The 26772-nt window shown below is 56.5% G+C and overlaps 1 protein-coding gene across 1 annotated transcript; it reads right to left on the minus strand.

Moving 5' to 3' along the window:
- Positions 1 to 2580: 2580 nt before the first annotated feature.
- VASH1 (vasohibin 1) lies at positions 2581 to 26553 on the minus strand. The gene is made up of 8 exons (XM_061156556.1): positions 25750 to 26553; positions 24916 to 25227; positions 15918 to 16006; positions 14616 to 14672; positions 13013 to 13087; positions 10022 to 10403; positions 8028 to 8140; positions 2581 to 6838 (listed from the first exon to the last, which is right to left on the minus strand). Exons 2-8 carry the CDS (start codon positions 25216 to 25218, stop codon positions 6766 to 6768), a joined length of 1092 nt encoding a protein of 363 aa, XP_061012539.1. The 5' UTR covers positions 25219 to 25227; positions 25750 to 26553; the 3' UTR covers positions 2581 to 6765.
- Positions 26554 to 26772: the final 219 nt, after the last annotated feature.

Below are 26772 nucleotides of genomic sequence, written 5' to 3' on the forward strand. Positions count from 1 at the left end.
GGATGCTAGGAATCCCAGAGTATTATTGGTAATTACATAATTGGTAATTATCAGTAACAATTGGGAATTAAGGATGGCCAGTTTCCCCTAGGCAGTCTGGACAGTTCACGGGCTCAGAATTATTTTATAGCTCCTAAGCTCTGAGGTGTGTCCCCAGAGACTCCTTTCCCGGCCTGAAGGGCTTCCCCGTGGTGGCCTGAATTTACTCAGCATCTGCATGGAGCGTTGATTCATGGCTTTCAGGGTGCTTCCCTTTCCACGATCAGTAGACGGCATTACAAGGTGGCAGTTCAGGTGCGCATGGCTTACCTTTACATCTGAGGAAGCAGAGATCACAAAGGAGACTGAGACTCTCCTTTGCTTGATTTCTTGCCACCCAGATCCTCAGAACACGGCCTTTTCTGGGAGTAGGAGAGCCAGGTTGTCTCGTAAAGCAGACATGGGGCTGGGGCCTCGGAGAAGGGAGACGACCAACCAGTCCGCGGCTGGCTTGTCTCTTCTCTCTCATTCTTCCCCAGGTGTAGCTACTCACCAGAGGGTTGTTTCTTGATTGGTTACTTAAGGCAAAGTGTGGCTTCCCTTCTCCTGGGGGGAGCAGGTGGGGGCCTACCTCCTCTAGTATCCCCCCACCCCTCCCTCTGTTTAGGGAGAAAGTTGCCCCGAGGTCCCACACTTCCACCCTCTTCCCCCGCACCTCTCCCATCATCTCTCCCCCCAACAAACGGGCCTGGTTGGGTGATCTCTCCCGGGTTAGGAGGCTACGACCTTAAGGTACGTCAAAGGGAAAACTGCCTTCTGCCCCACCCTCATCAGTTACCATGCCCATAAAGCCGGAGTCCTCACACAGCTAGTGTGGAATTTCCACACTTAACATTCTTCCAGGTCTTGTCTTTCCCATGACCAAGTCCTTTCTGGCTGGGGACTGGAAGGACCGTACAGTCCCACATGCGCTGCTCAGGGTGTGGTCCCTCTGGCCACCTGAGGTGGCGCGTCTCCACCACCTGCCAGGCCTCAGCGGGCCCCTCACCCCCTTGGCAAACACTGTAAGTGTTGCCAGGCAGCCCACACGTGGGCCGGTCGACTTGGTCTTTGGTATGACGAGCACCCTGTCACCACTGCCCTCCACAGTCACGGTCAGGATCCGTGTCAGATCTTGGCAGATGGGGGTGCAGGGCTTCCACCTCTTCACGTCCAAGGCTCTGAGAAGTGCCACCTGCATTCAGAGGTCTAACCCACGATAGTCACGTGCCTGAATTAGGCAGGCACATGCTGCAAGCTTGAAGCAAAGGGAGCTGCAGGAAATGCGGCCATCCTCCCAGTAAGCTGGCTTCTGGTCCTCTCCGGAGTCCGCGACAGCACTCAGCTCTGTCTCATTTCTAAGAAAGCGGCTGCGCGGTAGCCACGGTAAGCCTGGCTGACTCACGACCGACTCAGTCCAGCACTTAACCCAGCCCCCGTTCGTATGAGAGCAGTCCAGGGGCCCACGGTGTATAAGCCCATGTCACTGAAACCCACCCACAAGGCCCTCTACCAGCTGGACTCGAATATGTACATTTCACACACTGCCTTTTGTGTGAAGGGGGTATAAGCCAAGTTATTCACAAACTCTGGCTACCTTTATTGAATCAGGCTCTTTTTTTTGGTATCGTTTAAGCTGGATTTAAATGATCCTGTAAATAGCTTAACTGCCTCTTTTTAATGGTGTACAGTCCAAGACCATGGATTCCAGCAGACCACCTCTCCTCTTCCCAGTGGCCACGCCTCACCACAACACTCCTGAAAGTGAGGGACTCCTGCTGTGCTAGACGACACGTCTCTTAGGGTTTTTTGGGGATTGGCTGGAATAAGAAGTAGGAAATACACTCCCTCCTCCTAAGTCTAGGGTTTCCTCTTAAGCTGAATGAAAGGAGAGCAGAGAAGTAGGGAGCAAGGGTTACAGATGAAAAGGTGCCTCTGTGCAGGTCAGGTTGCAATTGTTTGGACTTGCCTTAAAGCATGGGAAGAGGTCCAGGGCTGGACGGACAACGCAGAGGAAGAAGCGGGTAACAGGTAGAACCAGGGGTGTTTTCCAAAGCTGTGTCTTTAACCACCATCGGTTCTGCACTGGCGACCGTGATGAGAAGGGACTTGAGATCCCTGTTGCTATGGTTTTCTGAAATAGCCTCCTCTCCCAGGAGAACACCCAGCCTTCCACCTCTTTCCTTCCTGGACGGCTGGGGACTAGGAGAGGAAGAGACGTGCTCTGGAATGCGCCCGGGGGCCTCCCGGGGGCTGAACTGGCTGTGTGAAGGAGAAAGGGCTTCTTTTACAGCCAGCAGGAAAGATCTTCCAAACGAGGAGTAAAAAGGGCTGAGTGGCTTCAGCAGGCTGAGGGGTGTGACCGTCTGGGACCCCAGAAGTTTCATCATGACTGCTGGGGCTGCGAGGGGTCCTGATGACTTGTTTGGGGCTCCCCTCAACCTCCGGTCAGGTTCCCCTCCCACCCCCCTACCCCCCGGAGCTGCCGCAGCTGACACTGGCGGGTGGGGCGGCTGCAGCCCCAGCTCCCGGAGGGAAGAAGACAAGGCTTACAGGCTGTGGTCTCTGCCCAGCCCACACAGCCGAGCTGGGGGGAGACTTTATTCTTTTCAAGGAAAAAGTGAGAACAGGAATGAGACGAAGTGTAAAAGGGAAAGGGGAGGGGGGCAATACTGATATGAGAAGAACAACAAAGTCCAGTACAACACGGCAGCCAACACCATCACCAAGCCCCAGGCCAAGCACACCCGATCTCTCCTCTCATCAGACTTGGAAGAAAAAGGGAAACTTGGGACTCTGGAGCACCAAGATGGGGTGAGGGGGGTGGTCAATACTGACAGACTTGCAGCTAGCACCCCGCCAGCCCTGCCTGGTCGGGGTCAGACCCCCCCGCCCACCCCAGGCACCCCTCTTTCAGAGCACCTCCCTGCCCTTCCCTGGTTTCTCAGTGGGGCGAAGGAGGTGGGGAGTTCAACACAGCGGGGCTCTGGCACTCAGAACACAGTCCATAGGCTAGGCCCCCAGCTCACACTTTCCTTGTACTTTGAGGCCAGAGGGTGGGCCTGGGGGAAGCCAACAAAGCTAAGCTGAAAACCACCCAGGCAGGGACCCAGGCCCACAGGCCTCTGGGCAGCTCCTGGTCAGTAGGAGACCCGGTCCCTGGGCCAGAAGTCAAGTCCAAGTTGGAAGCGGCAGGGGGATGGTGTGAGATGACCCACGGCCAGAAACCAGACGTGGCCAAACTCGGGCTCTCCCCGCAGCTCAGAACCCTGGCCCTAGGCTTCATCTTGGCGCCTAGGGTGGGAGGTGCAGCTCTCCGTACCTGGCCAGGCTCAGGAAGGATGGGGTGGCTGCTGAGGGGGCCAGGGGATGGGGACTCTGCTGAGGCCACGGGAGGGAGAGGAGCGGCAGGTGTGAGTGGCTGGGACACGGCTGGAAACCCAGGTTCCTAGTGTTCTGACCCGGCAGCCCGCACAGAGCATAGGCAGCCCGGCCTTGGGGAGCAGTCACTATCCCGCAATGCCGGCCCACCTTCCATCACACAGCTTTCTCTGACCTCCTCTGACCCCTCCCCAGCCGGGAGCCCCGAGCCCCAGGGACGGAGGAGCCTACACAGTGCTGGGAGGCAGCCCTGAGTCCAGAGGAGCCGGGCCTGGTCCCTCACAGGAAGTGAGATGAGGTGATGCTGACAATGGTGACTAAGGCCCCAAGTCCCTGCCCCCTGCCTCCCCAGAAACTCTGCAGCCAGGCCGCCCCGCGCGCGGAGCAGAGCCTGTGTAAACACACCCAGGAGGGGAGGAGGGCTTGCTACATATACGTGAAATGTGTTAAAAAATAAATTAAAAAAGCACCGCTGTATCCCGTGGGTGTCCACAGGCCCGAGGTCTCAGCGAGGAAAAGGGGAGGGAGTGTTAGGGGCTTCTCGGTGGGGATGTCGGTTCCTCCCCCGGCAGACAGCAGCTGCATTCTAGGGCTGCATTCTGCAGCTGGGGCTGTATTCTACTTGCTTCTCCCCAAGGGGCTCGGAGGGAGCTGGGGGACCAGAGCACCCCGCTGGGTTCCCGTGCCAGGAGCAGCTCTCACCGACGTCTCTCTGACCCCAGCGCCCCCCATCATGTCTCACCCTCAAGCCCTGTGGTCCGCTTGCCGGGGGGACATCACAAGGCACCCGCCTCCACACCCACAAAAGGCCCCGTTTTCAGCCTCATGCCTCCCAAGTGGATCCATCTCTGCCCCAGGTGAAGGTGTGAACATGGGGGCCCACCACCCCCACCTCCTGAAAACTAGGATGGGACGGGAGGCTGAGTTGGGGCTCACAGTGGCCCCCGGACTGCTCTGGCCATGATGTAGCCCAGCAGGCAGCTTAGGCACCTCGCCAAGGGCCCATGGAGCCAGGAGGAACCCAAGGGAGTGAGCAGCCGGCTTCTCTGCCTGGCCTGACTCTGGGCCAAGAGCTGCTGGTCTGAAGAGCTGCCAGCCCAGTGCCTTCCCTGGCAGGCACCCACGTCAGCAGATGCATCCTGTCTCCATCTCTCCCTCTCTTGGCTCCTCAGGCCTCATCCATCTCCCCAGCAGACTGAGAACGGCACTGTTTCTATTCTACTCCACCCCCTCTTCCCTGGTGGCTCAGACGGTTAAGTGTCTGCCTGCAATGTGGGAGACCCGGGTTCGGTCCCTGGGTTGGGAAGATCTCCTGGAGAAGGATAATGGCCTCCCACTCCAGTATTCTTGCCTGGGAAATCCCATGGATGGAGGAGCCTGGTAGGCTACAGTCCATGGGGTCGCAAAGAGTCGGACACGACTGAGTGTTTCTGGTCTGCAGGGAGAGTTGAGTGGGAAGGAGGCAACTGCCCATCTGGGAGCAGCCGCCATGGCGAGGACACTGCCCTGGTCCAGCCTGCTCTGGGACGCCTAGAACTTCCATCCCTTCCATCTCCATGCCATCTCAGTGCATCCATCTCCCCAGCCCAAGTCCTTGCTACTCTCTTAAGATTACAGACTGTCATTCTTTTTCGTGTTGGGCTTTTAAATTTTCTGAGTTGATTGCCAACATTTAAAAATCTGCATGTTTCACGTAAAAATTCAGAATTCTGCAATGAAAAAACATCTGGCCATCTGGTACACAGGGCCTGCCTTTAGACCCGCAGACCAGCAGCGGCTGAGGCTGTGCCTTCCTTCGTTGGCCACAGTCCCCACCCAGCCCTGCAGCCCTCCTTTCAATCAGCTGCTCGGCCCTGGGGGAATCTGAGTTCACAACTCTGGGCTCTGTGCTCTTTCCTCTTTTAGGCCCTCAGTCCCTAGGTAACCTTACTCACAGTTGCCTCTCAGTATTAAGAAACCTTAACGGTCATCTCCTTCAGTTATCCTTCCGTAACCTAAATCCGATCTATAGCTTTCTAGATGACAAGCAACCATCTAATCTTTGCTTGAATACCTCCAGCAATGGGGAACTCACTACTCCCCAAGGCCGCCTGGTTCTAAACTCTCACCTTCTTTTCTCACTTACACTCCCCAGTTCTTGGGCTCTGCCTCTCTCCAGTGGCCACCCTGCACTGTTTGCCTTCCACCTCTTCTGTTGCTTGAGCCTCCAGAACCTTCCTCCGGTTCCGCCAACCTCTCCCCACAACCTCTCCCTTGCCCTCCAGGCAGGCGGTGCAGACTCCAGCAGCTCAGGCCCTTCCCTAATGAGCTGCCTCATGCCCCAGGCCCGATCATCGATCATCGCTGGGCCTTCCACACCTAAGCCAGGCTGCTGAACAGGAGAGCGGGGGCTGGGATACAAGCCTCCGTGGCCTGGTCTTCATTTCCCCAGCAGGGGCTGAGGTAACAGGAAGGGGGAGCAGTCCCTGGGGGCCTCCCGACCCAGGCCTGAGGGTCCCACCTCGTCCTCCACCATGGTTCCTGGACCCACCAGGTCTGTTGGTTCCCCACAGTCACGCCGAGCCCAGTGCCTCTCTGGGCCCCCGGCCAAGCCCGGCCCCTCTGCAGGGAGGCCCCAGCTGCAGCAACAAGCAGAGCTGGGCTGAGCAAGGGGACCAGAGAGGGGCCTGGGAACTCTTTCCCCCAGCGGCTCTCTCCCGGGCTCTCGTCCAGCGCATCCCAGCACTGGGCAGTGTCCGCCCACACAGCGCTGTCCGTGGGGCTCCAAGGGCATGGGGGCCCTCCTGGGACACACACTCTGGCTCTTGCGGCACACGGGGCCTGTGCTAAGCTCCTGATATGGACCACGCAGACCTTTCTCGGGGCGCTTCCTACCCTGCTTTCCTTTCTCTGGGTCACAACGCTGCCAGGGCAGAGAGGACTGGAGAAACATCGCTCCCGCATCCCCCCACGGCCCAAGCAGAGCTGGGAGGTTTCCCATGGGGGGGATGGACCCAAACCCCAGACACATGGGCAGGGGTACCAGCCAGAGCCAGCAATCCCTCCTCACCCGGCCCCGCGACACTTAGAATCTTCTAAGCACTGGCCTTCCGGTCACTGGCCAGATCCACTAGTTTTTAAGTTTTTCTTTTTCCCAATACTTTAAATTTCAGGTTATCAAGTTAAAAGCTCAGAATTCAACTCTTCACTGCCTCCTGGTCCACAGTTAAGAGGGCCTGGCCCAGCGGAGGGACAGCAGCTTGGGAGGCTGAGCTGCAACACGCTCGCCCCGTCATCAGCCCCGTGTTCCCCAGGAGCAAGGCTGGTCTGGCTGGAGGATGCTGGTCCCCCCCGAAGTGGGTGAGGCAGGGGGTGCTGCCACCCGCCTCATACCCGGATCTGGTACCCATTGAGGTCTGGCATGGCTTTGGGCTCTGAAGGCTTCTTCTCACCGGAAGGCCTGCAGGGAGGAGAGAACAGAGGAAGGGGAAGGGGTGAGTGGCCCCCCCGGGAGGTGGGAGAGGAGGGATCCAGGGGTGGCTGTCCCCCCCCACCGCTGGCTCCCCCCTCTCCATTCTCCAAGGTGTCCCAAATGCAGCAGGAAGGGTCCTCGTGGAAGTGCGTTTCTGGAAAGCCCCGACCCCCCTTGCAGGCCTGAGTGTGGGCCCCGCACTCTCTCACGGGCTACTGCTCTTCACTCTGGCTGCAGGTTAAGTAATGAAGTAGCAGTGAATCCCTGTGAGGGACCCTGTGTTCTCTCTGAGAGCCTCCCAGGTCAAAGTGAAGGAGGCTGGCTATGGGAGGCAGCGAGGTGCCCTTTACACCAGAGAGGTGTCTCCAGAAAAGTGAAAAAGTTAAAGTCGCTCAGCCGTGTCCGACTCTTTGCGACCCCATGGACTGTAGTCCCCCAGGCTCCTCCATGCATGGGATTTTCCAGGCACGACTGCTGGAGTGGGTTGCCATCTCCTTCTCCAGGGGATCTTCCCGACCCAGGGATTAAACCCAGGTCTCCTGCATTGCAGGCAGATGCTTTACCATCTGAGCCACCAGGGAATCCCATATAACCTGAAGGGGTCTCCAGAATGACCTTTAAAGCAAGAGCCAGACTGACAAGGGGAGACAGATCTGATGAGGCCGCCGGGCATTTTATCAGGATGCTTCTGCCATCTGGTTACAGGCAAAACCCACTGACTCTCGCAGGGGCAAAGGTTACGCTCAAAGCCATCCACCGGCTGCCACCTGAGGTTAAACCTTTTCTGGCAATATTCCTGGAAGAGCTCACTGTTGGCTGGGCCCCCCGCCTTCTACCCTCCCTCCCCCAGAGCCCATTCTGCAGCTCTGCGGTTGTGGCTTCGGACCTTCCCCCGTGGGCCTTCTGCTGGGCACCAGGGTGCCCACACAGGGTAACCGGTGGGCCAGGGATGTCCTCTCCCTGGAGAAATGGGACTTCATTGCGGCTGTATCAACATACGAACAAACCCACCCTCCCAGGTTCCCTCCAGTGGGGAAGACAAAGAGAAGGGTGGGAATGTGATGAGCTTGGCGGGGAGATCAGAGGGAGGGGAAGATGAGCAGAAAGGATGAAGCCTTTTTGTGCACCTACCCCCTCCCTGTCCCCCCCGCCAGGCAAGGCGAAACCCAGGGCTCACCGCCTTTCGCTGCGGCTGTTCCTGCGGTGGGGGCTGGACTGTCCCCGCTGTGGGGAGGACACATCCTTCTTCCGGTCCTTGGTGGGAGACGGAGGGCCGGTCCCTTTGCCGATCTGGGTGGGGAGGAAGGCACACAGACTCACTTCAGGACTGTCCCAGATCCTGTCCTGTCCTAACGGAGCCACCAGCCCCAAAACTGCTCTGGATAGGGCCCAGGAAGCCTCAAGCCCTGCTCTGCGCTCTCTCGGGGTCTTCCTGAACCCATTTCCCGGGCGCTAAAGCGGCCAGGGCCTCGGGAGTTCCACAGCAAGGCGGCCCAAACCCCATCAGCCCCTGAAACAGCATGGACGTGGGCAGCAGCGACTGGGGAGGGTTCATGGTGGCCCCCGAGAAAAGGAGCATTTACCCAGGCCGGGCAGAGGGGCCAGCTGGAGAAGCAGCCTGTGTGTGAGCTTGGGGCTGGGAGCCCAAAGACCCACAGGTGACACAGGTTATCTCCAGTTAGATCAGAAGCTCAGACCAGTGGCGACATCTCTGATGAAGGGGGATAAAGGAGGTGGGGGGAGCAAGTGAACTTAGGCGACACAGTCCCTTTGAGCTGAATTTTCAAAATGTGGGGTATACAGGATGGGTGCTGGAGGGGTGGTGGTGCAAATAACATGGGAGGTCTTAAGCACCAAACGGACTGGGAAACACAGCACTTGAAGTTAGGTGATACTGGCTCCAGCTCTAGATCCAGCCTGCTCCCCTGAAGGTGCAGTGATACTCGGGCAGCTGGGCACCCAGACCTCCACAGGGGAGGACCAGGGGGGAGGACCAGCTAGAGGGTGGAGGAGGGCAGCTCCTGAAAGCAGCGGAGTCACCTGCAGCCTGCTGCTGCCCTGGGGAAGGAAGGCACCGTCGCTGTCACCCCTGGTCTTGGTCTGGGGGCTGGCAGGGCAGGGTGGCTGGGATTCCTGAAAGCACCTGTGACGTGTCTAGGTTCCCTATCCGGAGACTGAGCCCCAGGCCCATCTGCCGCCCACAGGCTGCAAGCAAGTCTCTGGGCTCCCTGCACCTCAGTGTCCTCCCCTGCCCGCTGCGGCCCTCCTGGGGTCCTGGGGAGCTGCAGTGGACATGAAACTGCCAGGGTCATGGCTGTGGCCCCAGGCTGCCAGGAGAGGCAGAGCGCAGAGCTGCAGAGGCTGGGCAAAGGGGAAGGCCCCCCGCAAGTCCAGGGGCACCCAGAGAGAGGCCAAGCTTTGGCTCACTTTGAAAGGCTCCGGGGGCAAGCATCTCAGCAGCTCAGCTCACTACTCTGGGTCAGCAGCACCCCCGCCCCCCACCATGACCCCTGCTCATTGCGGCCGGCCAAGAAGGAGAAGGAGCTGTCCCTCCTTGTCTCCCCACTGTCTGACCCGCTTCCCTTTTCTGACTTCCCCCCTGGGGCTGGGGGTCAAGAGTCAGGATGACAGGGGTGATGGAAGCTGCCACCCGGCCCACACAATACCACTCCCTCCAGACTGGCCATGACTCCCCACCAGCCTTGACTTGCACTCCCTCCACCAGGATAGCAGCACCCCTGCCTAGGCCCAAACTCAGCTCCCCTGTGGCCCGACCAGAGCCTCCCTGGGGCTGCCCACCTAAGGCGGTTGTCTCATCAGCAATGACCTTTGAGCGAAGCCCAGAAACTTCCTACCCTCACCTCCCCAACGCCTGGCTCCACCTCTCCTGAGAAGGTGGGGTGGGGATGGTGGGGATGGTGGGTTGGGAAGATGGGGGAGCAAGGGGGGACTTCCCTGGAAGAGTGAGCCTCTAGGAAGCGGCATCTCCACCCCTGCCCTTTCACCCCACCCCTACATTTCCATTGCCCCCCACCCCTTCCATCCCCACCCCTGTCCTTCCACCTCTCACCTCTGCCCTTCCACCTCTCACCTCTGCCCTTCCAGCCCCACCCTTCCACCTCCACCCCTGCCCAGGCCCTGGATGCCCCGGGTAGGGCTGCGCGCACGCACCTTGAGCCGCATGTCGCGGGCATGCCGCTCCAGCTCCTTGCGGAAGTCCTCGCGGCCCAGCTTCTCCACGTCCAGGACCGAGTGCTTCCACTCGATCTGCTCCACGCTGTGTGGGTCGTGGGACACGCACTGGCCCAGCTTCACCTTCTTCAGCACGTGCCAGCAGCGGCCGTAGGCGGCCTCGTAGTCCAGCACGAGCTCGCTGAGCGTGCGGAAGGCCGGCGGCTTGTACATCAGGTCCTCGCGCCGGCTCATGCCCAGCGCCCCGTAGCGACCCCCGAAGTTCACCCCCAGCACGATGTGGCGGAAGTAGTTCCCTGAGAAGTAGGTCTTGAAGCTGATGGGGAAGCGTTCCAGGGTGGGCATGCTGTTGGTGAGGTAACTGGTTGGGCCAGCGCAGCTAAGGAAACGGCTAGAAGCAGGGGCGGGGCGGCCCCACCCTGCGCACCCCACCCGGGAGGGGCTGTGTGAGCCGCCCCGGACCCCAGCTCCCCAGTGCGGACGAGGGGTCTTGCTCATCCACATCCTGTCAGGCTTGGGCCCAGCATACAGTAGGCGCGGATTACTGGCTGCTGCCATGACGTGGAGCAGAGCTCACCAAGTAACAGTGAGCAGGGCACCCTCAACTGCCCGGCCTTCCAGAGTGATGGGGTGAGGGAAGTGTGAGGCCCTCCGTCCACCAGCCTGTCTGTCTGTCTGTCTCCCCCTCACCTCCCTCCTCCGCTATGTCGCACACACAGCCCTCCTCACCCCTGCCCTTCCTCTCACACCTGCTGATACACACGTGTGCATCACAGATGCACAGACAATCCTGTTCCTTTTCTCTCACCGCCCCCACCCCTCTATGCGTAGATATCCTGCCCACTGCTCTTCTGATAAAACCAAGGTTGCTGGTGGCCTGGGAGGCAGTCAGCTGTCCACTCCAACCTCCACGGAGGACCGTCTACACCAGCTCTTCTCTCTGGCGGCTCCTTGGGCTCTGCTGGCTCCTTCTCAGGCCTCAGGCTTGGCTGGGACCGCTGACCCCCCTTCCTAAAGCAAATCTGCTATACATATGTTCCCCGTGGCACATCACCACAATCTGTGATTATTTTTCTTATTTCTTGGTTTACTTGCTTACTTTTTGTCTCCCTGGCTAGAATATAAACTTTTAAGAATGGGGACCACCTTGTCTGTCATTTTTTTTTTTTCTCTTTTCTGCTGTATCTCTGGGGCCCAGCACAGACATGGCACATGACAGGCACTCAAAACTCTTTTTTGAACAAATGGGTAGAATGAGATGAACAGGATAAAAGCTTGGCATACAGACCACGCAGACACTGCATCCAGTGTCCAACGTGCACCTGGTTGTTTAACTGTATTAACAAACTTGTGGGATGGGATTGCCATTGTTCCCTTCTGCAGAAGAGGACTCCGAGGCTCAGAGATGCTAAGGAGCTTGCTTGAGGCCACAGTGAGGATGCAGCAGAGCTAGGATTCAGGTCCAGGTTGGCCTGACCCTGCAGTCTGTGCACAGTCACTGCGATGCTGACCAGGCCTGACTCCTTGCAAGCAAATGACTGGGAACACAGATTGAGCCAGGTGCAGGCTCTGAGTGCGGTGAGGATGAGACCGGGAACAGACTTAGTACAGTGCGCACCACGTGTTCGGAAGGGAGCTGTGGCAGTTCTATGGGGACAGCAGGGAGACGTCCCGTCCAGATGGGGAGCTACTCCTATTTTCTTCCTGCCCACAAGCCAGCAGGTAACCCCTGGACGGCCTCTGGGACCATGTGATCCCGTCTGGACCAGCTTCTCTATGTGCTCACGGGGAGGGGAGCAGGGTGTCCCTCCTACAAGGGGGCGGGAACCTCCACTTTGGAGCGTGGTCCTGAAGGAGAAGCAAACGTGGGGTGGTGAAGGAGGCGCTGGCAGCGGCCTGGAGTCCCTGGGCTGGCCTCACACTCTCCCAGCAGAGAACCCTTTGGACAAGGCAATGCTGGTGGGTCCCTTTGGGCAGCAAAGGACTGACACAGTGGGACTAGCCCTTAGGGAGGAGGACTGGGGGGTCACCCCTGCAGTCTCTGTGTACAGTTTAAGGCAGGTATGTCTATGGGGGTGGGGATCTGATCCCCCTCAGAGAAGCTGTGCTCCTCGCCTGTGAGCGTTGTCGTCTTCTCCCTGACCTGTCTGAACGAGCGATTCCTCCCTGTTCCATTAGGCACCTGCCCCCTCACCCTGCTGGGCACAGAGCCCAGTGCCTACTCCAGGAGTGGTAGATAGAATATTTAAAAGCCTTGGTAGGTACAGGGAAGAGTGTGGGGTAGGCAGAGATGAGTCAAGACTGGCCTTGAGTTGGTAAAACTGAGTGATGGGCACATAGGCTGCACTATGTTAATTTATGCTTATATGAGGTTAAAATTTTCTGTAATAAACAAGGTAGGATTCAGGCAGGAACTACTTACGGCAGAGAAATGGCCATATACCAATCTCCTAACTTTGCTTTAACTGGGGATATTGGGTGCCCCCCTCTAGGGGCATTGTCTGTGCTACCTAACTACTCTGGTGATCTAGCTGTAGGTCCTAGTTCTGATTTTTTTTAACTATGCAGTTTTACATTTAAAGATCAGGGGATGTGCATCATCTCCACAGATCCGCATGCCCTGGAAATGCCAACAGTTGGGCATCCAACCTGCTTCTCCCAGACTCTTTGGTTCTTGGAAATAGCACAGCAGCTTTATGAGACGATGAGCCCCGATCTGTGGTTTGGAGAACAGGGTCACTGTGTCCACTGCTCAAAAAAAAAAAAAAAAAAACTGCCCAGTAAGCCTTGGAAGTTACCAACTGAGGTGCAAGAGACTGACCCCCCCCCACCCCCCAAACTCCTTCACGTTGGGGCCAAGTTTGTGACTTCTGGGAAAGGGAGCTGGGAGGGCCCTTCCAGAGGAGGAAGATGGCCTTGGAGGTGTGAGTAGCTGGCTGCCCCCTCTCAGGCCTCTCAGAGGAAGGATACATTCCCAGGATCACCGCTTCCAGGCATTTGATTGGCAGAGCCTCTTTGGTCATTTCCTTGGCCAGGTCCATCAGCCTGGGGAGGAGGAAGGCAGAGTCATGAGGACAAAGGCTCCAGTCCCTTCTGGTGAAGGAGAATCGGGAGGTAGACTAGATGGACAAAGACTCCCCCGCCTTCCAAGCTGCCTCAGCTCAGACCCAGCACCTCCCCCTCACATCCTTCCTGAGCCTAAGGGGTGGGAGAAGAGACAACCACTAAAGTAAGCAAAGAGGCCTCTTCCCCTTCTGTCCCTGCATTTCCTTCTTCCTTCAGAGTCCTGCTCCTGAGTCCTCTGGAGGGGAGGGTGGTTGGGGGGTGGCATGCAGTGGTAGTCAGGTCTTTGAAAGCCACTGGGCTGGGGGCCTCCTGTAAAGATGGTGTTCGGGGAGTGCATGGGATAGCATGCCAAAGATGCCGGAGACCTTGGCACTGATCTTGTTTCTTCTGGAGCACAGTGGACACCCCTGACCCAACTATGACTTCTCTGAAGAACCTTTAGTTGTTGTAACTGCTCCCCCATGGCTGGCCAGCTCCCTGGAGCCTGGACATGGGATCTCAGGCAGTTAGCTGCCCAGTGACTCCTCTGCCTGGTCTTGAACTTGGAATTCAGGCCACTTTAAAACAGACTATCTCTGAAGCCTGGTTCCTCCCTCCTTACCAAATGCTGCCCCCTGGGTCTGGGAATGCATCCTGGCCACTGGCTTTGCAGGGGAGGGTGTCAGACTCCTCCGTCCCATGAGGCTGGAGCTGGTCCCACACACACAGCAGGCACAGGACAACCAGAGCAGAGCTTTGGGGTGAGGAAGGCTGCACTCCCCCCGAGGGCTCAGAGAAGGGGTGATTAAGTAATTTAGCTAATAAACCATTTAAAGCATTTTTCATAAGGAAGTGATCATGGGTTGATTATATGTGGAGCAAGATGTAAAATTCACATTCCTCATAAAAGCACAGGGTTTTAAACCTGTAGACAGCTTTGGGCTGAGCCCCCAGACCCACCTGTACTATTCACTCTCCACTCTACTCTGCCCTAAGGGTTTCCATGGGGTGAATCCAGCCAGGGGTCTACACTTGGGGGGGGCAGAATGGGAAGTGAGATATGCAGTGTTCTCCCCAGTAGGGTCCCTCCCACTCAAACACTGGGCCTTGTACCAAATGACCAGAAGCGAGTCCAGTAAGGTAACTGGGGTGATGCCAGGGAACAGAGAGAAGGGGGAGGACTCTCCTGTGAGGCCCACCTCTCCTAAAAGGAAGATGAGGCTTACACACCGACATCCACCTGAGACCATCCTGTCATCACCAAGGGTGGGCTGCCATCACCCTCTTGGCTCAGCATGGATATTGGGGTTCCTTTTCCTCAAGGGAGCCCTGGCTACCCATCTTGGCCAGAGTCCCCTCTTTAGGACGTCCTAAGGAGGGTCCCACGGTGGTACATGCTTTGCTGGTGGGCTCCCCTGGGAAGAGTCCCTGCCTGCCTGAAAAGCTTCCACCCACAGGTGACTGAGGGGCTCCAACCAGACCAGGCCCTGTGACCTGGTGCAGAGGGACCTGTGCTCCCCACACTTACCCTGTCAGAGGTCTGCTCTTCTTAATTTCAAAGAACTGTGTCCCTGTGTGATTGTACCTGTGGGTGCTGGTTAAGGGCTCTCTGGCTTGATCTGGAAGAGGTGTGTCCCTCTGCCCCCATCCAGACCCCGGGGGCGCAGGCTGGGTAAGGGCCTCCCCAGAGTGCTTCTGGAGAGTGCCTGGGAGGATGCTCAGGGCGTGATCGTCTGAAGGGAGAGGAGGGCACAGCACGCCGCTGGCTCCTTCCCCTACAGGGCCCCCCTCTGTCCTCACTCATCCTCTGTTCCCAGCTTTCCTCTCCCAGGAAGGGAGCCGGGCAGCAGGCAGCCAGGTTGGCCAGGGCCGGGAGAGACGCCTGAGCCCTGGATAGCTCTCAGCAGTACTGCATGTTCCAGTTGGTAAGAAACAGCACAAACGGATGGGAGAAGGCTGGAGTGGGATTCCTACACGGCTCTGTTGCTGGGTGCTGCTCCCAAGCCAACCGGTCCCTCTCCGGGCCACCAGTCCCCATCTCTGCCCCCTGCCCTCTCCCCCCTATATTGGGCTGGACCCAATTTTCAGTAACCAGCTTGACTTTTCTTCTGCTCAGGACCCATGCCTGGCCCTTAGGGGTCCTGCTGTCTAGGACCGAATCAGCAGCTAGGAGGGTCAGAGGGAGCCCAGGTGGAAGAGTTCCAGGCAGGGCCCAGGTTTTGGAAGAGGCTCAGCTCAGGGACACAGGGGAATCCCGGGCTTGGGGGTGTCCCAAGGCTCTCCCTATGCTGGGCAGCTGGCCTCCTGCCAGGGAGGAAAAAGGTGAAGAAGTAGGGGATACGTCCAAGATGTGGAAGCTGTCTCCTGGAGCATAAAACTCCTTTTTCTCCTCCATCTACCTGCCACCTCCCCTCAACACACACCCTTTCCCCCAACACACACTTCTTTTAGACCAGTTTTTAAACAGCCCCAAGGGAGCTTCCCCCGCCTCTGGGTCAGCAGAGGAGGTCTAGGCCGGCAGACCTGGACTAGGCTTCCACCAGTGGGTCAGTCAGGAGACAGTGATCCCATCACACAGAGGAGGAAGGGGGCGGCCGGGAGGCCAGAGCAGGTGTGGCATTCATCAGACAAACCCGCTCTGATACCCGGGAGGACACGGGTGGTGTGCACACGACTCCGGGGGTTCAGAGATGCCGTGGGAATGGCACCCCCTGGAGTCGGGGACGGGTGCGGCTGCTCGGCCCAGTGCCCTCCGGCCCTGTCTGGAAACAAGCCCCAGCCGGCTCCGGACCAGCTGGATGGCGGCCGTGACCCCGACCACGGAGGATACTGCAGCTCCCTGATGTAGCGCTGAACCGCTTCCAGGCGCTCAGGGACAGGCGTGGAGGGCTGGAACGTAGGCACACTCGGTATGGGGATCTGGGTACGGAGAGAGAAGGCTCTGGTCACGGAGGGAGGCTCACCCTGGAGCTTCCAGCCCGCCGGACACCCAGATGAGCCCCCAGAGAAGCCACGTCCCATGGAGGAGCTCCCCGCTACTCCCTCCTCTGAGCTTCTCTCCTCTGCAGCCCCTCCCCCAACACCCCCCAGCCCCCCACTGGCCACTCCTCACCCTCCTAGCCCTTGACGGCATTTCTGATCTGGAGCTTACGCTGATATTCCAATTTTATGCTTCCTTCCTAATTTTAGAGAAAAACACAGGCTGACTGTCTGGAATTTTACATTTCATGAACTTCAAGGTGTCCCCAGGAATGTCAAGGTTGAAGTTAAGCTCTTTTGGGTTTGGGGTTCAACTCTGTGTTCAAAATCAAGTTGACCAGGTGTTCCTGTCCCTAGTGAATGCACCCTTGGCAGGGGGTGTCACCCCACCCCACCCTCATATCACAGCACAGTGACGAGGCCTTCCTGCTCCCCTGGGAAGAAGGAGGAAGTGCAGGAGGGGGACGTGGTTTGGGACAGGGCTTGCTGTGGACTAGGCACTTTGGAAGGGTTCCATGGAGGCAGCAGGAGCCCCGGCTCTCCTTCAAGACCTGTCTGTCCTGCCAGCACCACACCTACAACAACACGGCTAACTGGGCATCTGGACAGTCCTCCTCAGCGGAAGAGACTCTCCAGAGTCCGGCCAGACACGGGGAGAAGGGGGTGTCGTGGGGAGAGTGGGGGTGTGGTGGGAAGGGGTGGGTGTCGGGAAGGTGTCCGGCACCCTGAGAACTGGGAACCCCCAGCCTGGGCTGCCCAGGTGCTGGCAGTCAGGCTAGGCTCCGTGGCCCCCTGGAGTGGTCCCTCGGCACCCAGCAGTTGTCAGAAAAGCAGCCACACCTGGGTGTGCGCCCTCAGGCCACCTGCTCCGGCCTGGGGGGCCTGAAGGCTGGCAGTTTGGCCGCAAAAAGTCAAGTGAGGCTCAGGAGCCAAGGGAAGCACCCACCAGGCCCTTGGGGTTACGGGTCGGGCTTTCCTGGGTAGAGAGGAACCAGCCTTCCAGGTCCAAGGCCCACCCCCCGGGGGTCCCCCTTGGCTCCCAGCGCTGGCAGCTCTGAGGTGGTCTCAGGGCTCCTCATACAGTGCGACAAGGCCCCATCCTGCTGCCCCTCGGCCTCGGCCTACCCCCCCGCAGCTGGGGGTTGCTGAGTGCGTCCATCTGTACAGGCAGGGAAGGGCCGGGTGCATGCGGGGGGCTGGGCTGAGGGCACAGCCGGGGTGGCCGGGGCTCTGACATGAAGGGAAGTGAAACACCAGTGACTCCTCACGGCACCACAGCCTCTGACAGGCATCAACTTGCTCCAAAGGGCCGAGGCGCAAGGGAGAAAACCCTGCCCAGGAGAGGACTCTGCGTGAACTTCCTCCCCGGCCCTGCTGGCCCCCTCCTTCCGGTCTGGGCAGTCCCCAGCCTCTGACACCTCAGTCTGGAGGCAGCTACTTCCCCTTTCACACCCCGCCAGTTCAGTTCAGTTCAGTTGCTCAGTCGTGTCTGGCTCTTTCTGACCTCACGGACTGCAGCACGCCAGGCCTCCCTGTCCATCACCAACTCCAACAACTCAAACTCATGCCCATTGAGTCGGTGATGCCATCCAACCATCCCATCCTCTGTCATCCCCTTCTCCTCCCACCTTCAATCTTTCCCAGCATCAGGGTCTTTTCCAATGAGTCAGCTCTTGGCATCAGGTGGCCAAAGTATTGGCGTTTCAGCTTCAGCATCAGTCCTTCCAATGAACACCCAGGACTGATTCCTTTAGGATGGATGGGTTAGATCTCCTTGCAGTCCAAGGCACTCTCAAGAGTTTTCTCCAACACCACAGTTCAAAAGCATCAATTCTTCGGCGCTCAGCTTTCTTTATAGTCCAACTCTCACATCCATACATGACTACTGCAAAAACCATAGCCTTGACTAGACAGCTATTTAACTTATATGCAGAGTACATTATGAGAAACGCTGGGCTGGAGGAAGCACAAGCTGGAATCAAGATTACCGGAAGAAATATCAATAACCTCAGATATGCAGATGTCACCATCCTTATGGCAGAAAATGAAGAAGAACTAAAGAGCCTCTTGATGAAAGTGAAAGAGGAGAGTGAAAAAGTTGGCTTAAAAATCAACATTCAGAAAACTAAGATCATGGCATCTGGTCCCAACACTTCATGGCAAACAGATGGGGAAACAGTGGAAACAGTGGCTGACTTTTATTTTTTGGGGCTCTAAGATCACTGCAGATGGTGACTGCAGCCATGAAATTAAAAGACGCTTACTCCTTGGAAGGAAAGCTATGACCAGCCTAGACAGCATATTAAAAAGCAGAGACAGTACTTTGCCAACAAAGGTCTGTCTAGTCAAGGCTATGGTTTTTCCAGTAGTCATATATGGATGTGAGAGTTGGACTGTAAAGAAAGCTGAGCACTGAAGAATTGATGTTTTTGAGCTGTGATGTTGGAGAAGACTCTTGAGAGTCCCTTGGACTGTAAGGAGATCCAACCAGTCCATCCTAAAGGAGATCAGTCCTGGGTGTTCACTGGAAGGACTGATGTTGAAGCTGAAACTCCAATACCTTGGCCACCTGATGTGAAGAGCTGACTCATTGGAAAAGACCCTGATGCTGGGAAAGATTGAGGGCAGGAGGAGAAGGGGACGACAGAGGATGAGATGGTTGGATGGAATCACCGACTCAATGGACATGGGTTTGGGTGGACTCCAGGCGTTGGTGATGGACAGGGAGGCCTGGTGTGCTGTGGTTCATGGGGTCGCAAAAAGTCATATGACTGAGTGACTGAACTGAACTGAACTGAACTGACTAGATGGACCTTTGTTGGCAAAGTAATGCTGCTGCTGCCCGAACTGTGGCCACCGCTTAAAATCAGGGGGATAACCACCCCAAACAGAGAGTGCTCTGTCTTCCTGCCTGGCCACCCTGTACAAGACAGGCTCCAGAACTCTCTGAGGGCCTGGCTGGCCTCCCTGGGTCAAGGATGTGGGCTGAGAGAGGAATCAGAGGAATGATAGCACTATTTACTATAAACAGCACGGCACCTGGCTTTTTCAGGTGGAAGGTCCCAGGCAAGTCATCTCCACTTCCTGTGAGGGCATCTAGTGACTTCTAGGAGCTTGGGTAGAGACTGTAAGTATACCCTCCCCTGAGACATTTCAAACAAGGAGGGCTCTGTAGTCCAAGAGTCCTTTGAGCAAGCTTGCACAAGCCAGCCCTGGGCCAGGGCCGGGTGGTACCCATGAGGGCATCACCTGCCATCTAGACACGGGACCCAGGAACTGGAGGCTCTGTAAGAACTAAAGGGCTCCAGAAAAAGTGTAAAAAGATCCTGGATTCACGAGTAGGGCCTTAAAGGACACCACCACTGAGGCATAGCTGGAGGGAGCTGTCTGACAGCTGTGACATGTTAACTCATGTCAACCAATGGGCCAGTATCTTTCTTCTGAATGTTCACACAAACCAAACAAACAGGCAAGAGTCTGTATATCCAAATAACCAGACCTGCTGGAGGGGTGGCAACCCCTCAACCCCGACCCCAAACCAGGAGCCCAGAAATGCTCCCTTGCTGCAGAGCGGTAGGGTGAAGTCGGGTACAGTGGAGGAAAGTGATATTGGCCCAGATCCATCCAGGAATGACTCCTCCTCTGCCACCAAGGCCAAGGGTTACGTTTGCTTCAGGAACCATGTGATGTCCTGAGTTCTATTAAGGCGTTCTTCCTGGTGGAGTCCATCTCAGTCTAGAACAGAAAGGAGGCTTGGGGGAGGTTGGGCAGCCTGCAGCTGAGTGTGTGGACAAGAAGCAAGAAACCCTAGAGGCTGACAGACCTGGACCTAGAACCAGCCCATCGCCGTCTAAATCCCAGCCCCGCCATTTACTGTCTGGCAGCAAGATCCTTACCATCTCTATGGCTCAGACACCTCACCTGTAAAGTGGGTGCCAAAACAGAACCAAGCTCAGAGCCTAGATGAAACACTGTGAGGCCAGGTCTAAGGACAGGGACTGGCAGACAGCAGAAACTTGGGCTCTGCCTACTGTCGCTGTTATTCCTGGACGTGTCAGAGACACCGGTCAGCCCATGAGGACACCGGCAATGCTGCCTTTTTGAGGGGAGACGTCCAAATTCACCTTCTGCAGGAGCTCAGTGTCTGCAGCTGCAGTCAGAAGAACTTGGGCCGCTGGGTCTGGATGCGTGGCCACTGAGCTTTTAAAAAGGTGGTAGCAGGGGACCTCCCTGGTGGTCCAGTGGTTAAGAATCCACCTACCAATGCAGGAGATGTGGGTTCGATCCCTGCTCCGGGAACTAAGATCCCACATGCCGTGGGGCAACTAAGCCCGCATGTTGCAACTACTGGAGCCCCTGAGCGCCTTAGAGCACTTGCTCCGAAACAAGAGAAGCCACTGCAATGGGAAGCCCATGTGCCGTAACAGAGAGTAGTCCCCACGTGCCACAACCAAGGAAAAGCCAGGTGCCTCAATGAAGACCCAGCACAGCCAAAAATAAATAATCAATAAATAATAATTAAAATGAACAAACAAACAAACTAGGGGCAGCTTGAGACATCAAGGAGACAGTCTTACAAAGGAACACAAACGGCTCCTGGATCTGCGATCCTTCTAGAACTGTCGCCTGTTAACATACTGGTATCATCCTTCTAGAGGACATCTCCCCAAGGTGCCTGTGGGGTGGTCTCCTGGACCCTCATCTCCAGGTGCTATTTGCTGAGTACACGTTACAGCTCACCCACTTCACAGGCTTTACGTCATCAGTTTCTCCCAGTGACCCCCTCAGAAGTGGGTACTGTGCTTATGCCCACTTTATAGCTGAGGAAACTGAGGTGCAAGGAGGTTGGGTCCCTTCCTGGAGACCCAGGATTTGAACATGGTGGATGTCATGTTTTATCACACATTCAGGACCCCAGACTCACACACACACGTGGGGACCCCAGACTCAACCACCTGCAGGGGCCGCACAGGTGACATCAACAAGGAAGGCAGACTGAGAGAGCAGGTGGGGGTCTGCAGCCAGCTGGGGGAGGGGAACCTGCCCTCAGCCCCGGCTGCCTACTGCCATGTGGGATCACAGATTCTCTGTGCTCAGATCTTCTCATTTTCTGGAAAGATGCCAAAAATCTGGATTCTGATGTGAAATCTCCCCATTTTGAATTTTGGCTCGCCTGGTCTTTTTAAAACATTATGCTGTCCCCCAAACTCTTGGCGGACTTCCCAGGTGGCGCTAGTGGTAAAGAACCTGCCTACCAGTGCAGGAGACATAAGAGATGGGGGTTTGATCCCTGGGTTGGGAAGATCCTCTGGAGGAGGATGTGGCAACCCACTCCAGTATTCTTGCCTGGAGAATGCCACGGACACAGGAGCCTGGAGGATCACCGTCCAGAGGGTCACAAAGAGTTGGATATGACTGAAGTGGCTTAGCACAAACTCCTGGTCCCACTACGGTGTAACCTCTGTTGCCTCTGTGTTAGCTCCAGGCACAGGGCCACTCAGGGGGTGGGGGGTGGGGCAGCCCAGTGCTGGGTCCACGCTGCTGGCACTCTGGGATCGGACCCTGATGCCTCCTGGACATCTCCACTCTGCCCAGACTCTGGGGCCTAGACTCCTGCTCTGAGCCAAGGTGGAGGAGAACCCCCCTGCCCCAACTTTTCCTGTGGTTTGAGGAGGGGGATTTGATTTAGGTCATACCTTAATGGTCTAGTGGTTTCCCCTACTTTTTCAATTTAAGTCTGAATTTGGCAATAAGGAGTTCATGATGTGAGCCACAGTCAGCTCCTGGTCTTGTTTTTGCTGACGGTATAGAGGTTCTCCAGATGACACCACCCTTAAGGCACAAAGCGAAGAACTAAAGAGCCTCTTGATGAAAGTGAAAGAGGAGAGTGAAAAAAGTTGGCTTAAAGCTCTACATTCAGAAAACTAAGATCATGGCATCCAGTCCCATCACTTCATGGCAAACAGATGGGGAAACAATGGAAACAGTGAGAGATTTTATTTCCTTGGGCTCCAAAATCACTGCAGATGGTGACTGCAGCCATGAAATTAAAAGACGCTTGCTCCTTGGAAGAAAAGCTATGACCAACCTAGACAGCATATTAAAAAGCAGAGACATTACTTTGCCAACAAAGGTCCATCTAGTCAAGGCTATGGTTTTTCCAGTAGTCATGTATGGATGTGAGAGTTGGACTATAAAGAAAGCTGAGTGCTGAAGAATTGATGCTTTTGAACTGTGGTGTTGGAGAAGACTCTTGAGAGTCCCTTGGACTGTAAGGTGATCCAACCTGTTTATCCTAAAGGAAATCAGTCTTGAATATTCATTGGAAGGACTGATGCTGAAGCTGCAACTCCAATACTTTGGCTACCTGATGCTGACTCATTGGAACTGACTCATTGGAAAAGACCCTGATGCTAGGAGGAGAAGGGAATGACAGAGTTTGAGATGGTTGGATGGCATCACTGCCTCAATGGGCATTAGTTTGAGTAGGCTCTGGGAGTTGGTGATGGACAGGGAGGCCTGGCTTGCTGCAGTCCATGGGGTTGCAGAGAGTCAGACATGACTGAGAGACTGAACTGACTGAGAAGTGGGAGTTTCAGTTCTCCCAATCCTCTCACAAAATCCCTTCAGGACCACCACACATGTCAGTCATGAAACTTGCCACAGACAATAGTGTTATTCCCTCATTAGTTTCTTTTCTAAGCATGAAGGTTGAAGATGACAAGATGACATTACAAGACCAGTTGCTAATGAGCTCGTCAATTTTGTTTTTAGTCCCTTGAAGTGGTGACAGTTCTACAGAGGACCATTCACACTCTCCCAGAGCCTGCTTTAGACATCAGCAGGATGGCTAGAGAGCCATCTGCTAATCCCTGACTTGCTCATGTGGGAGAAGCGTGTGGCTCTGGCTTCACTGGGACAAATGCTGAGTGAGACCTAGCTGCCCCTCCTGATGAAGGGCATGGACAGAGGGAATGAACACCCAGTAATCAGCACCAGCCTGAAGCATTACAGTTTCTTAAATGCTTTAACACAGGGATTCCCTGGTGGTTTAGTGGTTAAGACTGTGTGCTCGTAATGCAAGGGGCCTGGGTTTGATGCCTGGTCAGGGAACTAGATCCCACATGCAGCAATTCAGAATTTGCACAACAAACTAAAAAGATCCTGCATGTGAAACTGAGACCAGAACAAAATTTAAAAAAAAAATGCTTTAACACATTTATCTCATTTAACTTCACTACAATCAACACCACTCTCAACCTCAGACGAGAAAACTGTGGCTCAAACAGGGGTCTGCTTGAGTTTACAACTAGGCGGGTGATTGGAACAGATGTCCATATCCTCTGATGCCACATTTCCTCTTCCAGGAATTTATCTCAAGGAAATAATCAGAGCTGCTGCTGCTGCTAAGTCGCTTCAGGCCTCCCCGACTCTGTGCGACCCCATGGACAGCAGCCCACCAGGCTCCTCTGTCCATGGAATTCTCTAGGCAAGAATACTGGAGTGGGTTGCCATTTCCTTCTCCAATAATCAGGGTGGGTCTCCAAATGTATGTTGTAGAATGGGCACCACAGTGCTCATTTTAGGAAAAAATTATTGGAAACAATGGCCAACCACAGGGAATTAGTTAATTTTGAATTAGCTCAGAAGGTGATTATGTAGCCATTCAAAATCAAACCACATTCAATTTCCCTTGAAAATATAAGGCAGTAGCTCAACCCTCAACCTGGGGGTTGACTGAATTCAGCTTGTCCCAGAAGATAGTCTCTGATGGTTCTACCAATAACTTAGTAAAAAGAGAACAAAACAGGCCACCTGCTTCCCTGTCTAATCCACCTTAACTGCCACTCTCTCTGGTCCCTTCCTTCTTACCTGGACAAGTACGCATAAGCATGGGGCTCCGACCTCTGGCCAGCTGACTTTTCTTAGGGAATTTCAGGTCTCTGCATTTGAGAGAGTATTTCCCTAGTCTTGAACCATAACTTTGGGGAGAAAAAATCAGGCGTGTTTTTCCACCAAGTACTATAGGGCACAGAACGTTTCAAATACTCTTTCATTCAGCAAATGCTTACAAGTGCCGGTTCTGTGCCAGGCACACGGGAGGCCTTGGGAAGACAAAGATGAATGAGACAGCCTCGGCCCTCATGGTGACACAACTGAAGGCCAGCCGTCGTGAAAAATGACTGCACTTTGTTTTTGCAATGCACAGAAAAATGCCTGAACTTTGCCCCTCTCCACGGCCCTCTTCTAACTGCCCTGGAACCTCATGTCCTATGGAGCAGAGGCCCTGGAACCGGAAGACCTGCGGTGGGGCGGGTAGAGACCCAGCCCTGCCACTTACTGGCTATGGAGCCCTGAGTTCCTACTTGAGTTTTCAGCTTTCTTGTCTGCAAAAATGGGTCCTCAAACTGCACTTCATGCACAAGGTTCTTGGAGAATTCAGCGAAACACATGAAAATATTTACTCAACATCTGAAACCCTGGACCCTCCTCAGTCATTCATTCTCTCTCTGCCCACTGCTCTCGGGCTTAGCAAATAAGATGTCAAGCCACCCGTTAGCGTGATTAAGTTTATCTGCTGCTCTGCCCACAACACATGGGCATTTTAAGAGATGGAGGAGGGCAATCCTAGAAACAAGGCATGTGGACCTCACAAAAAAGCCTCAATGGTAATTGAGTAAAAGTTCTGGACAGGTTCAACCTATCTGTATTTTTAACACTTTACCATGCCAGTAGCTCCAAACGCCAACAGGAAAAGTGGCACTTTGCTCTGGAAGCCCCCAGGTCACTAAAACCTTAGCTCTCCTCCGCCCGGCAAGCCCCACGCAAACCCCACGCAAACCCCTCACCTTGGGCAGGTCGGTGGCCCCACGGATCCGCTGAGCCACCTTCTCTCCATCGGGGTGGATCTTGGCCACGTGTTTCCACATCCTTTCCCAGGTGGGCTCATCCACAGGCAGCCCACCCCGGTTAACAAAGAAGGGGATGCCTCCATCTCGTAGGTCCTCTTCCCCTTCTTCTTCTGGCTCATCATCTCTCTGGGCTGAGGCTCCTTCGCTGGTCTCCAAACGCCGGACCCCAGAGGGGACAGCCGCGGCGGTGGGGGCAGCGCCGGTACTGCCGCCCCCGACAACCTTCTTCCCCCCTGGCATCCCCAAATCCTTGACGGGTGGGTGGGAGGACGTAGCAGCAGGCAGGGGTAAAGATAAAAACAAAAAAACAGGTGGCTCACGGGAGGCCTCCCACACACCAGCTACAGAGATAACACATGGCCAAACAGAGCGCGGGGCACCTTTAAGAAACCAGGGCGTGGCTCCGTACAATAAAACACTACTTGATGGGAGGGTGAAAAAAATCAGTGCCTCAAAGTGAAGTGCTGGGCAGAGGGGCTTGGTTGTCCCGGGTGAACCTTAGAAGCCTGGTTCTTTTTGAAAAACGGGATGTAGAGATTTCATCTCAACTTGGCAGCTTTCACCAAAGCACCCCCCTTTTGAGAGCGAGAACAATACCGGACAGCAGCCTGGGCTGCCCGAGGAGAAAAGCCGGAGGGAAACTGAGGCCAGGCAGCTCAGATCTGCGGCCACCAAAGGGTAGAGGCACGAGTGCCCACGCCGACCGGGCGCCCCAGGTCCCAGTTTTTTGAAGAGCAACAAATTCCTCTACAAAATACCGCACGCTCACACCTGTGCGCGTTCCGAGGTGGGGGGCCGAGGAGACTCCAGGCCGGGAGTCGGCTCCGAGGTCGCGACCCCCCGGATCGGAGGGCGGCGATGGGGCTCGATTTCTCGGACGCGACGAGTCTGGGATTCGAGACTCGCAGCTGGCAGGGGCGCGGGGAGGGGGCGCGCGTCGACGCGCACATTCCACGCCCGCCGCCAACTCCCCGCACAAAGTGGGCTTTGTCTCGGTCTCCTGTCCCCTCGCACCCCCACCCCGGGCAGGAGCAGTGGAGCCCCCCAGGAAGGGCGCGGCGGGGAGGCGAAGCGGGGAGCGCCCAGGCCCCACCGGTCCCCAGCCCGGCGCGTCTCAGCGGGAGGATGCCGGGCACCCGGCGCCGCTCTGCGCCAGCCGAGCCATCGCGGGGCGCGGGTCCCGCTCTCGGGCCCGGGGCTCAGCTGGGAACGCTCGGGCGGTGCGTAGGGTCACCGAGCGGCGGGCTGCGGCCACAGGGTCGCCGCCCTGGACCGGCTGCAGCATGGGCGGTGGCGCGGCCGCGACGGGCCAAGGATGCTCAGCGGCTGTTCGCTCGGCCTCCCGCGGCACCCCCGCCTCCCCCGGCTAAGGGCTGGAGGCAGGACCGCGGGGCGGGGAGAACAAGCCTGGAGGTTCGCGCAGCCACGGCCGCGGAGGAAGCCGGAGCCGAGGGGTAAAGCCTCGGCGAGGGCGGGCTGCGCTAGTGAGCCGAGAGCAGTCTGCCGCGCGCGCGCGCGGCTCCCCGCGCAGGTCTTGGCTCCGGCGAAGCTTAGGCCAACCGAGAGGCCGGCAGCAGGGTCCCCAGCCGGCCTGCCGCCCACCAGGCTCTACTCTGGCCCGCGCCGCGCATGCGCTCCGTCCCCCCCTTAAAGGGCCAGCGCGTCCCCGCCAGGGCCTCCGCCTCCCGCAGCCATTCTTCACCCCCAAGTCATCACCCGGACGGCGGTGGGCGTGCGCTCTCCTCTTATCCCCTCTTTGGGAGCCGCGAAGCCGGAGCAGGGCTCCTGGCGGGT

This window comes from Dama dama, chromosome 12, assembly GCF_033118175.1.
Source record: "Dama dama isolate Ldn47 chromosome 12, ASM3311817v1, whole genome shotgun sequence".
Taxonomy (NCBI): Eukaryota; Metazoa; Chordata; class Mammalia; order Artiodactyla; family Cervidae; genus Dama; species Dama dama.

Coding starts and splice junctions, on each gene's coding strand:
- VASH1 (XM_061156556.1), bottom strand. CDS start 25,218: ATGCCAGGGGGGAAGAAGGTTGTCGGGGGCGGCAGTACCGGCGCTGCC. Junction 13,088..14,615: donor AAGAGCAGACCTCTGACAGG/GTAAGTGTGGGG, acceptor CCTCCTCCCCAG/GCTGATGGACCTGGCCAAGG. Junction 8,141..10,021: donor CCCGCGACATGCGGCTCAAG/GTGCGTGCGCGC, acceptor CTCCCCACCCAG/ATCGGCAAAGGGACCGGCCC.